The sequence below is a fragment of the Hemicordylus capensis genome, chromosome 4 (assembly GCF_027244095.1).
Source record: "Hemicordylus capensis ecotype Gifberg chromosome 4, rHemCap1.1.pri, whole genome shotgun sequence".
NCBI lineage: Eukaryota > Metazoa > Chordata > Lepidosauria > Squamata > Cordylidae > Hemicordylus > Hemicordylus capensis.
In genome coordinates this window covers 81,657,844-81,676,584 of record NC_069660.1, presented here as the reverse complement: position 1 = coordinate 81,676,584, position 18,741 = coordinate 81,657,844, and the positions used below count along the sequence as shown (strand labels likewise).

The following is an 18,741-nucleotide window of genomic DNA, read 5'->3' as shown; positions in this document are numbered from 1 at the left end:
GCATGTGTCTATGATATTTTGTCTTTCCCAACACGTCCACGCCACAATCAACTTTCCCATGTATTTTAAGATTAATATAGCTGTGGGCTGCTCTGCACTCATTTGAAACTAATTTCACCCACTTTGAGCAATGCATAGTCAGGAAGAGTGGTAGTTATCACACTTCCGCACAGACCTGTCAAGACCTGGCCAAAATGGCTTCACTGTTTCAGAAAGGCCATTCAAGGCACAGAACTAACAGGACAGCCAGACAAGTGTTGACTCCCTTGGAAGTCAATCCATGTTCAGATAACTCCCCGATTAGAATTCTAGTCAATCCCCCACTTCCCCCATCCATGACCTAGCTGTAAGCAGATATGGCAAGTGGGATTTACAGCAACCATAACCTTTGCAGAGCAGGCTATCATGGCAAAGTGTCCCCATCCAAGAGGACTGCCTCCTTTGCCAGTTGGTCCCCTTACAAAGGGACCAAAAGCCAGCATCGTGGAGACATCATCTCCCCAATGGAGACAGGCCTTCTCTGTTGCTGCCCCTGGGCTTTGGAATGTGCTCCGTGTTGAAATAAGAGCCTCCCCATCTCTGGCAACTTTTAAGAAGGCACTGAAGACATATTTGTTGACTCAGGCTTTTAATTAGATTTATGGTTTCAATACTTTTAATGCTGGGTTTTAATTGATTTTAATGTTTTGATGATTTTAGTTTTGTTTAATTTGTATTGTTTTTACTGTACAACGCTCAGACACACAGGTTTTGGGCGGTACATAAATAAATCATCTTCCAACCATTGTTCTTTCAAGACCCTGGGCCCAGGTGTTGCCTTTCCCCTATCCCTACCCCAACCACAGACACATACCGCTTTGGGGATTTTCTGGAAAGTAAGGCCATGCAGGTACCGCCAGCTTTCCGATGCTCCATCCACAAAGCCGCTCTGTGGTTCCACCCAGCACTCTGTAACAAGGTTCAGCTCCATATCCACCTCAATGGCTTCTACCTCGGTATCATTGTCATCATCTGTAGAGAAACTTGAGGACAAATGGTAATGTAAGCACAGCCAGATGGTGCCTAGGTGTTCCCATGTGACCACAGATTATATATTGCCCCTTCTTGATTCTCACTGGGTTCTGGACAAGCATTGTTGTGGGTTTTCAGGAACTGGAGAGGCCTTAGAAGAGCATGCATGTAGCTCAGAAAGACTTGGGAAGTGCCAACACATAGGCAAAAAAAGGTAGGAACTCACTCATGCTCGTTCTGCAGAGAGTGAGGCTGGCCAGAACCGCTAGAAAGGATATAAATACAATCCAAACCAGAAACCTCACTGCTATTGTACATTGTAGTAGGCCAGAAATCAAGGCTGGTTTCATTTTCTCAACCGGCTGGCTCCTGGGAACCCAAGTTCTCACAATAGCTTCAACAGCACCTAGGGGTCCTCATTCCTACATGCAGCAGCAGCACCTGCTGCAGGGTCCCATGGGTTGGGGATTCCTTCCTCTCACCTGTCTTTAGTGGAAGTGGAATGTGGTGGAAACAGCACATATTGGACAATACAGGTATGGCTCTCACTGCTGCTCTCTCTTGAGGAACCACTCTGTGGAAGAAAAACCCATATGAGCCAGACCTGCTACTCTGCAACATCTCTCCTAAGACACTGCTCAGGGCTCTGATGGTAGCACTGAAGCAGCTTAAGGCAGTATTAATTGCAGCCACTTTGCATAAACCAGATGGAGGAGCTCTGTAGCTCTCCGGCTCAATGTATGTTTTTCATGGAGGAAAGGCCAGAGAGAACAGAACTGTGAGTTTTGCTTCCCAGGCATTCACTAAAGAAATAGGCCTTTTCTTCTATTGCATGCCCTGCTCACAGACAGACCACATTCAGAGAGGATGTTGGAGAAGCACCAGCTGCCTTTGAAATCACCTGAGTGCACACTAGTAGAGGGTATGTAGAAAAGGGGCACAAGGAATCTGTTTTCCTATGCCAGGGCCACTGAGTTAAATGAGGAACACTGGGTCTAGCATGTATCTTTATGCCTTCACCTATACCACCACCTAAAAGGATCTGCATCTTTGGTTGGGAGGATGGTACTGCTGCATTATCAAAGGAGAACAGGGTTGTCAGACAGAAGGCAATAGCAAACAGGGCTTACCTGCATGGGCAGCTCCAGCACCATGCTGATAATCCCATCACCACTAGATGCAAAATGGAAGCCCTCAGACAAACGAACCCTATACATCCCAGAAGAGAACAGTAGTAGGTTAGTGGGGTCTCATGTCACTCTCCTGCTGCCATGCCTCACATATTGGTATATTCCATTCCCTCCAGGTAATTCCCGCTTCCCACACTGAAAACTCAACCTCACTTTCATATATCCATCCATCCTATGTTAGCTAGAGCAAATGGCACAGGACTGTCTTCTAACCAGACCACTACTTTTGAAAGCCTCAATTTGCCCCTTGGGCCAGGGTGTGCACTTACTCTGTAAGAGTAGACAGCAGTTGTGCTACAGCTGTGATGGGCACTGCAGGTACCAGCCCTGATTGCACACACCAGATCCAGCGCTGGTGGTAGAAATAGCGAGACAAGGAGGCCAGGGTGGAGGAAGCCGTGCGGTTGGCCACCATGGTAAGAGGTCCTGACACAGGGGGATTTTCCAGTGGGAGCAAGCATGGAACACGGTAGTCAGAGGGCAGCTTCTCATATCTAGGGAAGGGAAAGAGGAGGAGGAGAAGTAACGGTCAATGGAGGGGGCAGCAGGAAAACTCCACATGTTAGATGCTCACAGCTGGCCTCAATAAAACACATTTTTGAAGGAGAGTCACCTAGTGAGTCACCTCTTTGTCTTTTGGGCTTGAATTCCAGCATACAAGCCAAGACCATCCTTGTGTGGAGGAAAGACTGAGTATGAACTGCCAAACAAACCACAAACAAAATCCTACCTTAGGCAATCCAATATTCTGTGTCCAAGATAAATTAAATATCTACATTTAACTTGGGTAGGTTTTTGGGGGGGGGGTGGTTTGCATGCTGCAGAATTAGCTTTGCTTTTTAAACCCTGCAAATAATTTAGGGTGCCCCCTCCCCCCAGTAAAAATCCGGGATGGCCAAATATAAGTGACTAGAGTGGTAGAGTGGGACAGAGCACAGGGCAAACATACTAAGATTGGGGAACCAAAAGAACAAGGAGCAGTACCCATGGCAGAGGGACAGAGAGCTGTGTGGGGAACAGGAAACAATCCTATGAGCCTTGCTCAACCCCCATTTGACTTTTCAGTCGACCTGCCCCGAAACCATCTCCTCAAGATTTGCTTTCAAGCAGACACTCTAGACTGCTCAACTTAGGCCCTCCAATTGTTTTTGGACTACAGGTCCCATAATCCCCAGCCACAATGGCTAATAGCCAGGGATTATGGGAGTTGCAGGCCAACATCTGCTGGAGAGCCACATTTGAGCAGCTCTGCCAACCCATTCAAGAACAAATGAAACAAATATTCTGCATGCACACACACTCACTCACATCCCATCCTCACTACCTGATGAGGAGCTTCTCCAGAGGCTTGTGCAGCACTATAAGGCAAGGCCTGTCTGAGAGGGTTGGCTGGGCCCCAGGCACTGGAGGGGATTTTGATGGAGAGCTGCTGCCAAGGATCTTCCTCTTCACTTTGGGGGTTGCCTCTTTGCTTTGCACTCTGTGGGGAAAGCGCAACTGCAGGATACGATCTCGTAATTCCTCCACTATCTATTGAAAGAGAAATAGATGGGTACATGCAAGAGTTTACTTGACAGCCCCTTTCTTGCAAAGAGCAACTCAAGGGTGGTCCAAGCCATTTCACTGACCAAGGCAAAGGACAATATGACCCCCCACACCTGAATCTGTGGGTGGGTACTCACCATTCTCAGGCCATGCTCCTGAGGCAGTGGCAGTAGCACAAGCCACCAAGCCAGGCAGTAGGGCCAGAGGTGTCCCTAACACGTTAGGGCAGGGACGAAGAAGAGGCACACCCCAGTGGGAGAGGAGGGGGAAATGAAATGCATACCCCAGCAGGATGAGGAAGAGTGGTGGCAATGGGAGGCAAGAGGCACTTGGAGGAGGGCAGTGCTTGCTGCCTGCTGCATCCCTCCTTGTGTGCATATCTGAGGCTACCACTTCACCCTGTCTCATGGAAGGGCTGCCCCTAGAGCAGCTATTGAGCAGCTTGAAGCCCTACTGAAGGACCTTCTGTTCACTCTGTGTAGAGGACAGAATGCAGGCTTACTCCATCCTAGAATCCCTCAGGCTCACTATCCTGCTCTTGCCAGCAACAATACCAGATGCCTCCAGAAAAAGAGATAATCTAACCCATAACAAAGTTCTCTCCAGAGCTCTGTTTGCCTAAAACTGTCCTAAAGGAGACATCCTAGCTCCTTCCAACATCTCTGCTAAGACTTGGATCAGCAATAGGATCAGCAATTATGCCTAATTCTCATCCAGAATATCAACCTGAGACGGGTTTGCTTTTCAGAAGCCTATGAGTTACTATGTTTGGATGATAGTAGCTTCCAGCTACCTTTGTTGACCAATTTCACTGTTATTTAGATATGAAAGCACGACTTCACTCAGCTCTAAGTCCAAGGACAACTTCAGATGCAATATTTGCTCCTTGGCAATGCAGAAGCTCAACACCAACATTACTTCAAGTGAAAAGATACTTTATTGAGCCAGTGTTTGATGAGTAAATGAGGTTCTCACAACCCACCTTTTGTGGGTAGAAGAGTGTTAACCTGGGTACAGAGGCTCATCTGGAGCCATGGAAACCTCTTCTGCCCAGAACCTGCCTAACTGGGTAGCCTAGCTGTTGCATCCAGGCTTAAACTGAGGAAGAACAGAAATGGAGCATTGGTTCACTTACCGTGAAGGCTTCTTCTGGTTGCTGATGCCAGGGACATCTCTATGGGTTATCCCTCTCAAGAGCTCCAAGCCAGGACAGAGTCTGATTTGATAAGAAGACATGCCCACCCGAGCCTGAGGGGGATAACCACGCCCCAGTTCTTTCAGGCCGAGAAAGCAGAAGCATACATGCACCAAATACATAATACACATCTAGTAACAGGAGAGAAAAAACCACTGAGCAGATATGGCTGCCAGACTAGTGTTGAACCGATTTCATCGGTAGCAGGCCAGAGCGCCAGATATAGCCGGGTGGGTCGAGATGTCCCTGGCATCAGCAACCAGAAGAAGCCTTCAGGGTAAGTGAACCAATGCTCTGTTCTCGGTTGCTAGGGTGCCAGAGACATCTCTATGGGACATACCATAGCTGGCCAACTAGGGCGGGAACGCTCTGGCCTATTGACGTGGAAGGACCTGCTGCAAGTCCCTCCCACCAAAGGAGGACCAGGCTGAGGCATACTCATTGATTTTATAGTGCCTCGTAAGGGTGGATGGAGAGGCCCAAGTAGCCGTTCTGCCTATCTTGTCAACAGATCCATTCATGGAGAAAGGTGCCAAAGTTGCTGCCGCCTTTGCTGAGTGTGCGAGGATGCGAGCGGGAGACCTAAGATGCTGAGACTCGTAGGCTATAGCAATACAGGCCTTTATCCACCTTGCGATCGTTGTAGACGAAACAGCCATTCCCACAGACCATGGATAGAAGGAAGTGAACATAGCATCTGACACTCTAAAGGAAGCTGACCACTTGATCTAAGACTTACAACATCTAGCCTGTGTCACTGTCTTTCTTTAGGATGAGATGAAGTGACTTCCAGGAAGATGCAGAAGGACTTGTTGACCTACTAGGCCCTCAGTTCAGAAAACCGCTTGGTGGTTGTGACCGCCACATGGAAAACCAACTTGAACGATAAAACTCTAATCAGGATGCTTTGAGCTGGTTCAAATGGAGGAGACTGAAGAGCACAGAGGACAGTAAGTAATTCCCACGTGGGAAGCCTATGTGCAGTTGGCGCAGACAGCAGAGGTGTGACTCTCAGGAAACGTTGTAGATGAGTGTGCGACTAGGTGATTTATGTATACCCACCAGATATTAGGGTGACCAAGGATGCAACTTGTCTGTTAAGGGTCTTAGGTCATAATCCCTTCTCTAGACCCTCCTGCAGGAACAGGAGGGGGTGTTGTAAGGACACAGTGTCCCAGGGAATGGAGTGACAGGCCATCCAACACAAAAGGGTTCCCCAGGGGTACTGGTAGATCCTTTGGGTAAAAACTCAGCGGGATACTATGGGCGGCGGCTGTTAAGCCAGCACGGGTAGTCTCCAAATGGCAAGTTGTAACCAAGCAGGGATTGGATGGTGAACTGGGCCTTGGAGGAGAAGTACGTGGTCCGAGGGCAACTCCCAGGGAGGTTCTGCTGACAGATGAAACATTTCCAGAAGCCAGTTTCCTGGGCCAAAACGGGGTGATGAGCAGAACAATTGGCCCGCAACCGGTGTACCCTGCACCATACTCAGATCAGGAGAGGAGTCGGGGGAAACACGTATAAAAGACCCTTCGGCCATGGGCTCGGCATAGTATCCATGGAGGTTGCCCCTAGGCTGGGTAATCTGGACATGAAAGTGGGTAGCTTTACGTTGTTGGAAGCTGCAAATAGGTCCATCACTGGAACCATGCATTCCGAGATCTGGTCAAGGACCCTTGGATGTAAAGACCACTCTCTTGGGCAGATGTCCAAGCAGCTGCGCCAGTCTGCTACCACGTTCAACTCTCCTTGACATGATGAGCCACTATCGATCTGAGGTGGTCTCCAGCACATGATAGGAGAAGCAGGCTTCAAGATGCGGAGAGTGAGACCGAGTCCCTCCCTCTTGTTCACATAAGCCTTGGCTGTCATGTTGTCAGTCTTGGCTAACATGAGCAGAACACAGAGGCGATTTGGAAGGCTAACAGGGCCAGCTGGATGGCACAAAGCTCCCGCCAGCTAACACTGCGTACCCTTCCTGGGGGGACCACAGACCTTGAGTAGACAGGATGCGATAGTAAGCGCCCCCAGCCCCTGTTGCTTGCATCAGTCGATAGTATGATCCTGGGTAGATGCAGGGACTGCCTGCCCCGCATAAGATTGCCGGCCACCAGCCACCTGCGAAGCAAGGCACGGAGATGATTTAGTAAGGCAAGTAGCAGCCTCAGAATACTACCCGCCCCCCCCCAAAGAAAAACACTCCTGTGTGTAAGGAATCGGTCTCCTGGGAAGGGAGTGACTCATGAAGCCCACCCCATAAGAAGATAGGGTGTAGGGGGTGGGAGTCGGAAGAGGCAAGATGATCCGTGCCTGTGGTTTGCAGGCCTTACTAACATTCAAACTAGAAGTATAAGAGCAGCGAAGAGAGTATGAATGTGTTCCCCAATGGTGGGACGTTCGAGGTCAAATAAAGGTCCATTAGAGGATCCTATGTCCCATGAGAGAGCATGTGACCTCCGGCCAGTCGCCTGTGTTCAGAATGATATGTAAGCAAGCACATCCCTGAAGTAAGTAGCCTCGCTGGAGAGGGCGTACCGAGTGATAAGAGGAACACCCCAGTACTCTAAATGAAAAAGACATTTAGTCTTATCAAGGTCTCAGTTGGAAAGAGGAGACCTGTTCCCTTCTGGACCTTGGAATCTGAGGCCAGGGAGTCTCCAATTTGCATTCTACTAGACTGGAGACATAGATATTAATGTCCCTGATGTAACCAGTTCTACCAGTCATAGGGGCCTGCAATGCAACAAAGCTGTTAGTGTGTTCCAAACAAGGTGTGACATACACACATTTTATAGTAGCAGCGGTGATATGGACCTGATTTAATTCTTTCCCTCCATTCACCCTTTGCTCCCTAGAGATTCCTATGGAAGGAAAGGGGTAGTTGTCAAATATGACCCTTAGGGGGCCTTGCATGATTGCATCCGCACAAAATGGGCTCTTAGGCAATGCTGCATGGAGAGGCCCTGCAGCCCTGCCCTCACAGGCTGGCTAGGCCGTGCTGCCTGAGGGAACAATTTTGGAATCACAGTGAAGAGCCCCCTCTCTATAACTGTGCTCCTCCAGGTCAGATTCGTGCTCAGAGGCAGAAATAGACCCAAGGTCCTTCTTTCTGGAAGGCATGGGCCTGGGATTAGATGGTAAAGGATCCCCAGAGTCCTGGTCAGAAGGATCCGAAGAATGCAAGGTTCTAGATTCAATCATCAGCTTTTTAAAATCCTTTCTGTCTTTTAAGCTGTTTTTGTTTAGATTTCGCCTCTTTTTGGGTGGGTGGGGGGGCTAGCAAACTCAGGAGGCAGAGAGAGTGACTGAAGGGGAGGCCTTTGTACTCCTTTCCTTAGATTTTTTACTTCCTCATGAAGTCTGACCTGGTGATTAGACTCAATAATGGCATTCCTGAACCATGCCTGCCTGCCTGCCACTCTGGAGGGACTGACTGATTTTGCAGCAGCTCCCTCAGCACCAACATTCTTGACCTTCGCAAGGCTTCTTTTTGCCCCCAAGAAGACCCCTTTACCTTCCCTGGGAATGGCTGGGTCTCGCTCTGAGTGGAGTCTGTCTCATCGCCATGCTGCTGGATTCCCGCCAAGACTGAGCCGTTCTTTTTGGAGCTGCGCCATTTTGTGTTTTGAGGTGATGCTTTTATCACATCTCTATATCACTGCTGCCCGATATAGGAGTTTCCCATTTTTTGGGAAACACACCAGCAGGGATTCAAACCAACAGCCTCCTGCTCTCTAGGCAGGTTGATACCCTGCTGTGCCATTAGGTGGCCTCAGAAGCGGAGACTGCCATCTTGGCTGGGCCTGGGGTTTCCTGTCCTCCCAAGGCCCTGGTTTTCCCTGAAGATGGTGGATCGGGTAAGGGGGCTTTGAACTTGCCAGCATTGCAGAGAAAGTGCTCCCTGCCTGTGATGGTGAACAGCAGTGGGACTCCTCTGACGGCTTGATGACACGGTGGGCTGCCGTGCTCCGAGCCTTGTGGCCCTAAAGCAGGAGACTGGACGAGGACCAGGTAGCGTACTGTGCGGGCAGCTCTATGGCAGCCGTCACAGATGCTGTAGAAGCAGCTGGCGTGGGCGGCTTTTTATCAGTTGTTGCCAGCGCTGCTTCCGATGCTGTCCCAGGCAGGGAGGCTGTGAAAGACCTTATGTGGCCTGGGAAGAGTGTTGCTGAACTGCTCCCTGCTCTGGAGACTAATATGTTCTAAACTGCCTCCGTAGTCCATGCCCTGGGGCAGGGGGAGGGAGACGGAGGAGTGGAAAGGATAAAGATATGATTTTTTTAAAAAAAATTAAAATATGGATCCAAAGGAGGGAGCCACTGATTTTTTGGGAGGAGAATGAGGAGAAGGCCTACACTTTAGTTCCCACTCGCACTCATGCCGGATTGGCGGCCTTCTCAGAAGAGTTTTTTAAGGTGAAGGGGGGGGCATTTTGGAGGACTCACTGTGCTGCCTCGAAGGCCTATCCACCTGATTTCTTCTGACATTGGTGGAAGATTTGCCTCGATAATTGCCTCTCACCCTCCGAAGGTTCCAAGGAGGCTGCAGGTGAGGCGCTGGCAGAACGGCAGGCCGCTGAAGACCACGTCTCACGGCCCGAGGGCAAGAGACGCATGGTGGACCTGGCAGCGTACGGCAAGAGAGGCTGAAAAGTGGCCGTCGCCGACGCTGGGATGGCAGACGCTTTGGGCGGCTGATCGGAGGCCGATAGCACTGCTGGGGGCTCTGCAGCAGGGAAAATGGGCAGCCCTTCGGTGGCCATTGTTGCTGCTCTCTGGCTGTGGGAGGTGGGCCCCGAAAAAAGGCTGAGATCGACCTGGCCCAACGTTCCTTTGCCACAGTCCCCTCAGGACTAATACAAGTATTCTGCCCCGATCTCTGTGCTCCATGCAACAAAGGAGGATAGGGAGGGGGAGAGAGAGAGAGGAGAGGCAAAAAAGCAAAAATGTTTTTTTAAAAAAAAAAAAATAAAAATTTATATATATATATATATATATATATATATATATATATATATATATATATATAAAATATATATATATATATATATATATAGAGAGAGAGAGAGAGAGAGAGAGAGAGAGAGAGAGAGAGATTGAGAGAGATCCCTGTCCAGAAAGGAGAGAGGAGATCCTAAGGGAAGGAAGTAATGGAGAAAGGAGAATGAGAAAAATCAGAAAAGGTGCAAGAGCCGAGGAAAAACACTGCCTGGAGCTGCCGAGGACAGAAAGAACTGGGGCGGGGTTATCCCTCTCAGGCTCAGGTGGGCGTGTCTTCTTTTCTTATCAAATCAGATTCTGTCTTGGAGCTCTAGGGCATTTTAAAAACATTTTTGTTACCACTCAAAAACCTGATAGAAATCTATTTTATAATATGTTTTTAGGTAAATAAGAAGAGGGTCCCACTCCCTTTTAAATGCTTCAAATTTATTTCTTAATAATGCTGTTAGCTTTGCCATTTCTGCCAACTCTAACACTTTAAGCATCCAATCCTCTTTACTCGGGCAATGGATGTCTTTCCATTTGTATGCAAATGTCAGTCTTGCTGCTGCTGTCAGATACATGAAGAGGATCCAGTATTTCCTAGGCAATGAACTGTTATCAATACCTAATAGTATTGTTTCTGGGCACAGTGTTCATGTGGGTACACAAGCGGCAGAGCCCAACAGAGGCTCCAATCATGTGCAAGTAGGTCCCTGCCTCCTCTCCAGCCCACCCCCATTTGATTGTCATGAAAGGGCTCGATGTATTTTTCCGCAATTTTGCTAGATTCTCATTATATCTCAAGAAATGAAACCGAGTACTTACTCCGTTCCTGGTCTTAGCAAGTGTCCCAATTGGGAATCCCAGCCGAAGAACCATGCAGGGGGCTTTGGAAATGATTCTCACCACATAAAATGAAAAAGGAGACTGATCCTCGGAGCTGTAGAACAAGGAACAACAAATAAACAGGTGGAATGGCTTTACAGTGGACTGGAGGCAGGTACTGAAATAATCTCTGCTATGGAGCTAGAACTCTGCAAAATCACCAGCAACAAACCAAACCGGGGAGGTGGGGGGGGGGGAGGAAAGACAACCATAAATAAGGGAGTTGGGTTCATTTTGTATTCAGATAATGGTAACCCAATGGCACTCCCACACGCTTGGGAAACCTCGATATAGATGAACAGGCATCGTCCTGGTTTTGGAGTACTGACTTTTGGGTTTGGCTTCACCAAGTCCACAAAACACAACCTCTTTTTGTCTAATTTTCAGATTGCATCAATATTTCTAGTTAACATTGTGATGAAATGAAGGTTCTTGGTGTGTGTTTGTATTTATGTTTGTGATAGGTTTTAAGTTAATTTTGAGGTTTAGTATGGAAAGTCATAGAGGCAGCAAAAGCACTGTGGTGATTGGGCAATGGGGATTCTGTATGCAGATGAGGAGAGAGTTAAATGACAGTTAAGGTCAGTTAGACTGTAACTGTTACAGGATGGAAAGATGCGCTTTTTCGTAGCTCTGTGTAAAGGAGAGAATTGTATACACTTCCCAACAAGAATAAGCCCTTAATAGCAATTTATCCAGAGTGGTATCACTCTGTCAGTTCCCACATAGGGACAGATGGATTGTGATGTCAAGGTGGCACAGTAGCATCCTACGATACTTGAGAGTTCAGGGCGAGAGTCAAAGTTTACCTCAAGTGGTGGCAGCAACTATAAGCGTCTCAAAACCTCAAGGTGAGAGATCACAAACATAACTACTGCAGGATTTGTTTTAACAATTCTGTGCACTAAGGGTTGTTGAGAGCCTGAAAAGATTATTTCCTTTGGAGCTGGTTACTCAGTTGGACTGGACTGATCTGTTGCTGCAGAAAGGAAACACTGACTTGACCTTACCTGGAGTCTCTCCCCGCCCCACCACAGTGGACTGAGCACAGCCCTAGCTGCTCCACACTCTGCATCAAGTCCCTCACCTGCGCATGAGCTTGACATAGGAATAGCCTTCCACCAGCACAAAGCTACTCCAATCACGCAGCAAAGAAGTCAGTGCCGAGTGAGAGATGCGGCACTGGATAGTGCTGTAGCGTCCATTGTTGCCTGGGGTGTGCAAATGCTTTGGGACTGGCCTGTGAAACATATTTAAAAGTTACTAACAAGGCTCGGGGAAGCGTCCCCTGAGCTGTTCCCACCACCACTAGTGTTTTGCCACTACTTGGCAAAGTTCAGAAATCCATAGGAAGCTGATTTACACCAACTTAGCTACCCATCTCAGCATCACCACCACTGACTGGCAGCAAATCTCAGCCAAGAGTCCTTCCCAGCCCTATCTGGAGATTCTAAAGACTGAAACGGAGACCTTCTGCAAACAAAGCATGTGCTCCACCCCTGAGCTATGGCCTCATCACTAAATTCACATGCAGGTCCTCTCCCTCATCAATTTGGGATACTAGCAATAGAAATAATCAGACTACAGGCTCTGAGGCATAACCAGCACTAGTTGGGTACCAATCTATGGTGTAAATCTTGTCATTTCTGTACATGCTTCTACATCCCAGGAAAGTCCAGCCTGCACGTACATGTCATGCTCCAAGAGAATAACAATGCGGTGCATGTGCAGCCATCTCTGCCAGAAGTTGGCATCCATTGACAGGATGGGCTTCCAATAAGCAGCAAACTGTGAGTGACTGGAGTCTGAGCTGCTGTGCTGCAGTGACAGTACCTGAAAAAGAACGGGGAAAGATGTTTGTGTCTGGCTACCGGCAGAGAGTTGCCATGTTCTTTCCCACAAGGCAAGCCACACTAGGCAGTTAAGCACAAGGCTGGCTGAATTATGCAGCCTAAAATGAGCTCAGAATCATCTTTATCAGAAGTTACAGCAAAGGGTAAACTCACTAACTGACCACTTGGCCTGGGTCCCATCATTCAATCAGAGAAAGCCTTGCAAGGGCATATCCAGCACATGATGGAAGTGTCTTGATTTAGTCAAAGCCCCAAGCATCCGCCCCAGTCTTCTATTTGTTCCTACTCTAATCATGGGAAGAGCTGCACATGAGAGATCATGAGAAACCTTGAAGTTGTATATGCAGCAGTCAAAATGACCACCATGAGTTAAACTTGTGATGCATGTGCGGAAGATCAAGAGAACAAGTGTAAGATGAACCAACAGATTAGTTGGTTAAGTTGGAAATATTACAAGTACACAGAGCAATCAACGCTAAGATAAAGCTGCAAGATAAAGCCTGAGAGGGTCATTTTAAAATGTGCTGCTTTCAGCATGCTGCTGCATCAGGATAATGGTTCAAGATCCTGAACCTTTTACAGAACCCTTAATGAACAGTCTTAAAGTACATACTTTTGTACACTGTGCATCTAGGTAACTCAGTGGGGAGCATCTAAACAAGATGATCCTAGGATAGGCATGATAAGGCAGAGCCAAACATATGTAGTATCCTACCAAAGCATACCTGAAAACACTAGTCGGGAGCATATGACTCATCTATGCACTATGACTTCCCCCTCTCCCCCATCAGCAGGATTAAATGCCTGAATCTCCCATCCTTTTATAAGAGCAGAGATCAGCAGAAGGCAGTATGACTCTTAATTCTAAGATAGGGAAGGGAATTCTCCAGGTATGCATCAGCTAAAATAGGTATACTTCTGTCTCTACTTTCAAGCAAGGGTCAGAGAAAGAGAATGAAAGGAGTGTATGGAGAAGAATGTACCGGTGTGGTGGATCCTGGAGGAATGTAGAACAGTGGCACTCCATTTCTGGTGCTTTCAGGGATGGTGAAATGTTCTGGGACACTGTCAAATGACTGCAGATGAACCAGCATCTGGTCAGTTTGGTTAATGCTGGGAAGATAAAATCACTCTTAACCTCAGAATCACAAGATTTCTGGTTACATTAGCACTACATAAGATCTGTCCTAGAGTTAGTATCTACTATCTGTGCTCTGTCTACAAGCAGAGCCCTTCCCCACTGCCCCATTTACCCAATAATGAACTTTTCTCCTGTGCCCAATCTCTGCCCAGTACTGGAGATGGGAGCACTAAATCTTTAAGAGCAACAGTGGCAGCAATGCTCCCTAAGTCAGGAACACATTCTTCACTCCAAAAGGCTATTTGGACAACACTTTCAAATAAGCAAAGGGCAGAGATGTGTGCTGCTCAAATCTTCAGAAATTACTTGCAAGGGTCTCATCTCACTAGCAGGCCAGCAAACCTGTTACCAGGACAAACTCACCTTTGTAGGGTGTTCCAGAAGCGCCGTATCACAGTTGTGCGGTACAGGCTGGTGATGGGCTTCCGCATGGTGCAGCTAATGTCATGCAAGATGTCATAGCTGCCCTCCATGGTCACTTCCACCCATGTGCTACGTTTGGAAGGGTCCAGGGGCCACGGCGCTACTGCCAGGTATTCAATCCTCATATTGTGTTTCCAGAGCAGGACCAGCTTTACTTCTAGTTGCGTGCCACCTACATACATGCAGCAGGGCTGTGATGAATGGGTTCACTATTATGGCCACCTCCATCACCCACCCTCATACCAAGAACTTAATTGCACTATGCCTGGAGACTATATACATGCCATCTCCTAACCCCACCATAATCTGCTTATCTATGCCACTCAGCACCCCTGCTTTCCACAGTAAGTACCTCACCCCTCTTCTTCCATCCCTCTCAGTCAGGACAAAGTCACTTTTATGTTCTAGATCTAGAGAGCCCCCACTTGCATCATATACATTTTAAACATCAACAGCAGCATAGATCTTCCACGAATGTTCCACAATATTTCAAACAGCAGGCCCATGAATGCATCCCAACTACGCAAAGAATGTAACATGAAATATAGGCATACACCCAATTCCCACCACCAAAAAAAAGGTGAGGGAGAGGATGGAGAGAACTTGCAACACTGTGTGCGTGGACCACATTTATGTTGTATGCACAATTCAGGGATGGGGGGTGGTAGCACATGCACACAGGTGCACTTCATCTGGTATACAGGTGGATCTTGTCACATGCAGTCCTGACACTCATGGTTTTGCATTTCTACACTCAGGCAATAGAGACCCAACCTCAGTAAATGCGGGTACAAAAGTGGTTAAAATCTGTGTATCCACAGTTCCTAGGGTGGCCGGAAATGACCTCCAAGCCACCAGCCACCATTTTGTTGGAAGGAGCCATTTTGTAGCTTGTTTGTGTAAAAAAACAAAACACCCATGATCTTTTTTGCAGTAAATTGACAAAAGGGGGGGGGGGCGCATTGGAAGCATCGTTGGATGGCTGGAGACCCACAGAACATGGTACAGCACTTTATGTCTATTGTTTCTGTATTTTTAACCCATTTTTAATCTCCAGGAACCTAACTCCCAATTCCCTTAGCCTCAAGGTCTTGTTATCTGCAGTTGTAGCAAGGAATGGAAATCCTGTTCTGGCTTCAAGACAGTGAACTGGCCCTCATACCAGGAAGTGCCAATATTTATGTTGACTTCTATGATGTGCAATGTTAGGTGCCCTAAAAATACTTGTGCTGAGAAGTGGAATAGAAATGGCATAAATAAGTAAAAGTGCTATATGGACACAACCCATATATAACAAGTAGCTGATGCACCTGTGGTTAAATTCTAAGAAAGATAGTCCAGTCCAGATGATAAAGATCTCCCCCTCTAAGGGAGAGGCCATCATTCAGTGGTAGCAGGGGTGGTTCTCATATGAGGTCATGTGATGCAACAGCCTCAGGCAGTGACTGTACCATGGCATAGTTAGTGTATGGACACCCCACCCCCTACTGCAGGAATCACCCTGTTACTTGCAGGTGGCTGACCTGCAGCTGCAAGCAGGGGTGCATTTGGAACATAGGAAACTGCCATATACTGAGTCAGACCATTGGTCTATCTAGCTCAGTATTGTCTTCACAGACTGGCAGCGGCTTCTCCAAGGTTGCAGGCAGGAATCTCTCTCAGCCCTATCTTGGAGAAGCCAAGGAGGGAACTTGAAACCTTCTGCTCTTCCCAGAGCGGCTTCATCCCCTGAGGGGAATATCTTGCAGTGCTCACACATCAAGTCTCCCATTCAGATGCAACCAGGGCAGACCCTGCTTAGCTATGGGGACAAGTCATGCTTGCTACCACAAGACCAGCTCTCCTCTCCTTGGAAAGAGAGGCGGAAAAGGAATGGCGTTGCCGCATTCCTCTCAAGCTGTTAAAGGCAACAAGTTGGCCCTGAGTGGTAGAGCATGTGCTTTGAAAGCAAAATGTCCTAGGTTCAATCTTTGACATCTCCAAGGTAGGGCTGAGAAAACCCTTGTTTGAAGATCTCCCTAGAGAACTGATGCCAGTCGTGTAAACAATGTTGAGTTAGATGGATCAGTGGCCCAACCGTATATGGCAGCTTTCCATGTTCATACAGATTTCTGCACAGTGTGAAGCCAGCTCACTCTATGGCTAATTGGTTATTTATCCATCCTACTTGCAGCTTGAATTGTAATTGAAAAAGGAAAACCAATTATAACTTATTGGTTAATCACTGTGAAGGCTGCTTCTTGCTGCTGGATTTCAGGATATCTCATGCGGGTTATCCTTCCCAAGTGCTCCAGAGGCAAGACTATGCAAATTATTTCAAATATTGAAGAGCCTGTGAAGGATAGACGAACCCAGTTTTGAATGTCTAAATCCAATATAAACAGAAAAGTCTTAATAGAGAGCCAGTCTGGAATAAATTCAGAAATAAATAGCAAAAAAATAAGGTATTCCTTTCAGTAGGCTGGGGATGCCACAAGGGTGGGTCAAGATGTCCTAAAATCCAGCAGCAAGAAGCAGCCTTCACAGTAAGTAACCAATGCTCCTTTCTCTGCTACTGGATGGGACATCTCATGTGCAACCTGCCACAGCCTAGAAAATCCAGGTGGTGGTGCCACCATCTGCTGAAGAGGAAGGACCTGCTATAACACTCTTCTGCCAAAGGATACAAGAGAGGATCAGTCAAGGACCAGCTTGTAATGCTTCATAAACATTGATGACAAGGACCATGTTGCTGCCTTACAGATCTCAGAAATAGGTGCATTTGTGGAAAACTGCTGCCAAGGCTCCTGCCACTCTGGTTGAATGGGCAGTAAAATTGGATGGTGGCCTAATACGATGTGTTTCATATGCTAGGGCAATACAGGCTTTGATTCACCTGGCTATGGTGGAGATGGACATTTTTTTTACCTATGGAAGTCGGCAAATGAGGTAAAAAAAAGTATGTCCCTGGAGTTGAAAAAATAAGTGCATTTCAGGTAGGCTTTCAGGCATCTACATACATCCAGCTTGTGCCTAGCCTGTTCTAAGGGGTGAACTGGCCTGGGGCAAAAGGAAAGCAATGTAATGTCCTGTGACTGATGGAAGATGGATGGTACCTTAGAAACAAAAGATAGATCTGGGTTGAGGTGAATTGAGTCTGGAGAGCATACACACAGGTGTTTGCTGACAGAAAAGGCCTGCAACTCCAACACTCTTCTGGCAGAAAGAGGGTGCTTGGTTAATTATGTGGAAAAACCTGTGAGAGAAAACTATCCTGAGAGAGAGAGAGAGAGAGATATGTCAAATAGAGGCAATTTTAGTACTCTTAGGACCGTATGGAGATTCCAGATTGGAAATCAAGGTACAGTTGGGAGAGAAAGGAGAGTACCTCCTCTGGGGAACTTCTTGAGGTGAGGATGGTCCAATAAGCTTTGCCTGTTGTGTATTGATAAGACACTTGCCAGTGATGCTGCTTGCCTCTTTGGGGTACTGGCTTTTAAACCCTTATCCAACCCCTCCTGGAGGAAGGCCAACAGTTCTCTGTTACCACACATTTGCTTTTGCAACTGATGTCTAGAGCACCATCTCAAGAAGGTCCTCCATGTGTATTGGTATATGTGATGAGTGGACTGCTTCCTTGCTAGGATGGTGCTTACAGGAATAACCATGAAGACTCAGGCAGTTCCACTCAGACTCCAGGTGGCTAACTGTAACCAAGCTGGATTGGGATGGATAATGGGACCTTGTTGAAGAAGGTCTGGAGTAACTATTAGAACCAATGGTTCTGCTATTGTCACGTGCAGAATCTCCAGAAACGACACCCTTCTTGGCCAATACGGCACTACGAGGATTATTTCCACCTTGTTTAGACATACTTTGTGCAGGAGATGGCTGATCACTAGAACTGGAGAAAATTCATATAGCAGAACTGGTGGTCAAGGTGTTGATAGAGCCACTGACTGCTTCTGCTCCTTTGCAAGAGAATCGGGAGAAGAATCTGACCAATTTGGATGTTGTTTGGAGCACCAAAAAGATCCACCTGAGGCTGACCTAAGTGTTTTGTGATCATCTGGAATGTCCGTTGATTGAGACTCCACTCTGCTGGGTTGACCACCTTTTGGCTGAACTAATCCGTTTTGGTGTTGAGGGTTCCTGTCGAGGGTTCCCTTGACATGAGCCCACAGGGATGTCAGGTTCATTTCTGCCCACTGAAGGATTGCCTCCTGGTGTAAAGAGCATGATCAGGTTCCCCCTGTCCATGTGCATCTGTGCAGTGATATTGTTGGTCCGAATAAGAACATTCCTGTGACTCACTATCCATTGGAAAGCCAATAAAGCCTTTAGATGGCCCTCAACTCTAGCCAGTTGATGCAATGTTGGTGTTTGTGTTCGGACCATTTCCCGTGTGCTGAGTGGTGAAGGCAGCGTGCTCCCCATCTGAGGGGACTCGCAACGGCGGTTACAATTATTCTGGGTGGGTCTAAAAATTGTTTCCCCTTAGAGCAGGGGTCCCCAACCCCCGGGCCACGGACCGGTA

General features: G+C 47.5%; 2 protein-coding genes across 15 annotated transcripts in view; one reads left to right on the top strand and one right to left on the bottom strand.

The window, feature by feature from the left end:
* The window catches only part of SZT2 (SZT2 subunit of KICSTOR complex), a 152,033-nt gene that overhangs the window by 79,976 nt on the left and 53,316 nt on the right, over nt 1–18,741 (bottom strand). For 10 of the 12 annotated variants that reach the window (XM_053245426.1, XM_053245432.1, XM_053245430.1 and 7 more), the window contains 10 exons: nt 14,166–14,397; nt 13,645–13,774; nt 12,499–12,641; nt 11,896–12,048; nt 10,749–10,863; nt 3,526–3,731; nt 2,471–2,695; nt 2,142–2,220; nt 1,494–1,585; nt 854–1,022 (listed from right to left, as the gene is read on the bottom strand). In XM_053245426.1, coding sequence (XP_053101401.1) covers nt 854–1,022; nt 1,494–1,585; nt 2,142–2,220; nt 2,471–2,695; nt 3,526–3,731; nt 10,749–10,863; nt 11,896–12,048; nt 12,499–12,641; nt 13,645–13,774; nt 14,166–14,397 — 1,544 coding nt within the window. The remainder of the gene's footprint in view (nt 1–853; nt 1,023–1,493; nt 1,586–2,141; nt 2,221–2,470; nt 2,696–3,525; nt 3,732–10,748; nt 10,864–11,895; nt 12,049–12,498; nt 12,642–13,644; nt 13,775–14,165; nt 14,398–18,741) is intronic. The other 2 variants (XM_053245438.1, XM_053245437.1) reach the window with 1 other exon arrangement.
* LOC128322993 (SCAN domain-containing protein 3-like) overlaps nt 11,423–18,741 on the top strand; it is a 41,028-nt gene continuing 33,709 nt past the window's right edge. Inside the window, exon 1 of one of the 3 annotated variants that reach the window (XM_053245441.1) lies at nt 11,423–11,659. Coding sequence is in view for 1 of the 3 variants with exons in the window: in XM_053245439.1 (XP_053101414.1) it covers nt 13,046–13,071 (26 nt within the window). In the remaining 2 variants the exon portion in view is untranslated. Of the gene's footprint in view, nt 13,552–18,741 lie in introns of all 3 variants that reach the window. The other 2 variants (XM_053245439.1, XM_053245440.1) reach the window with 2 other exon arrangements.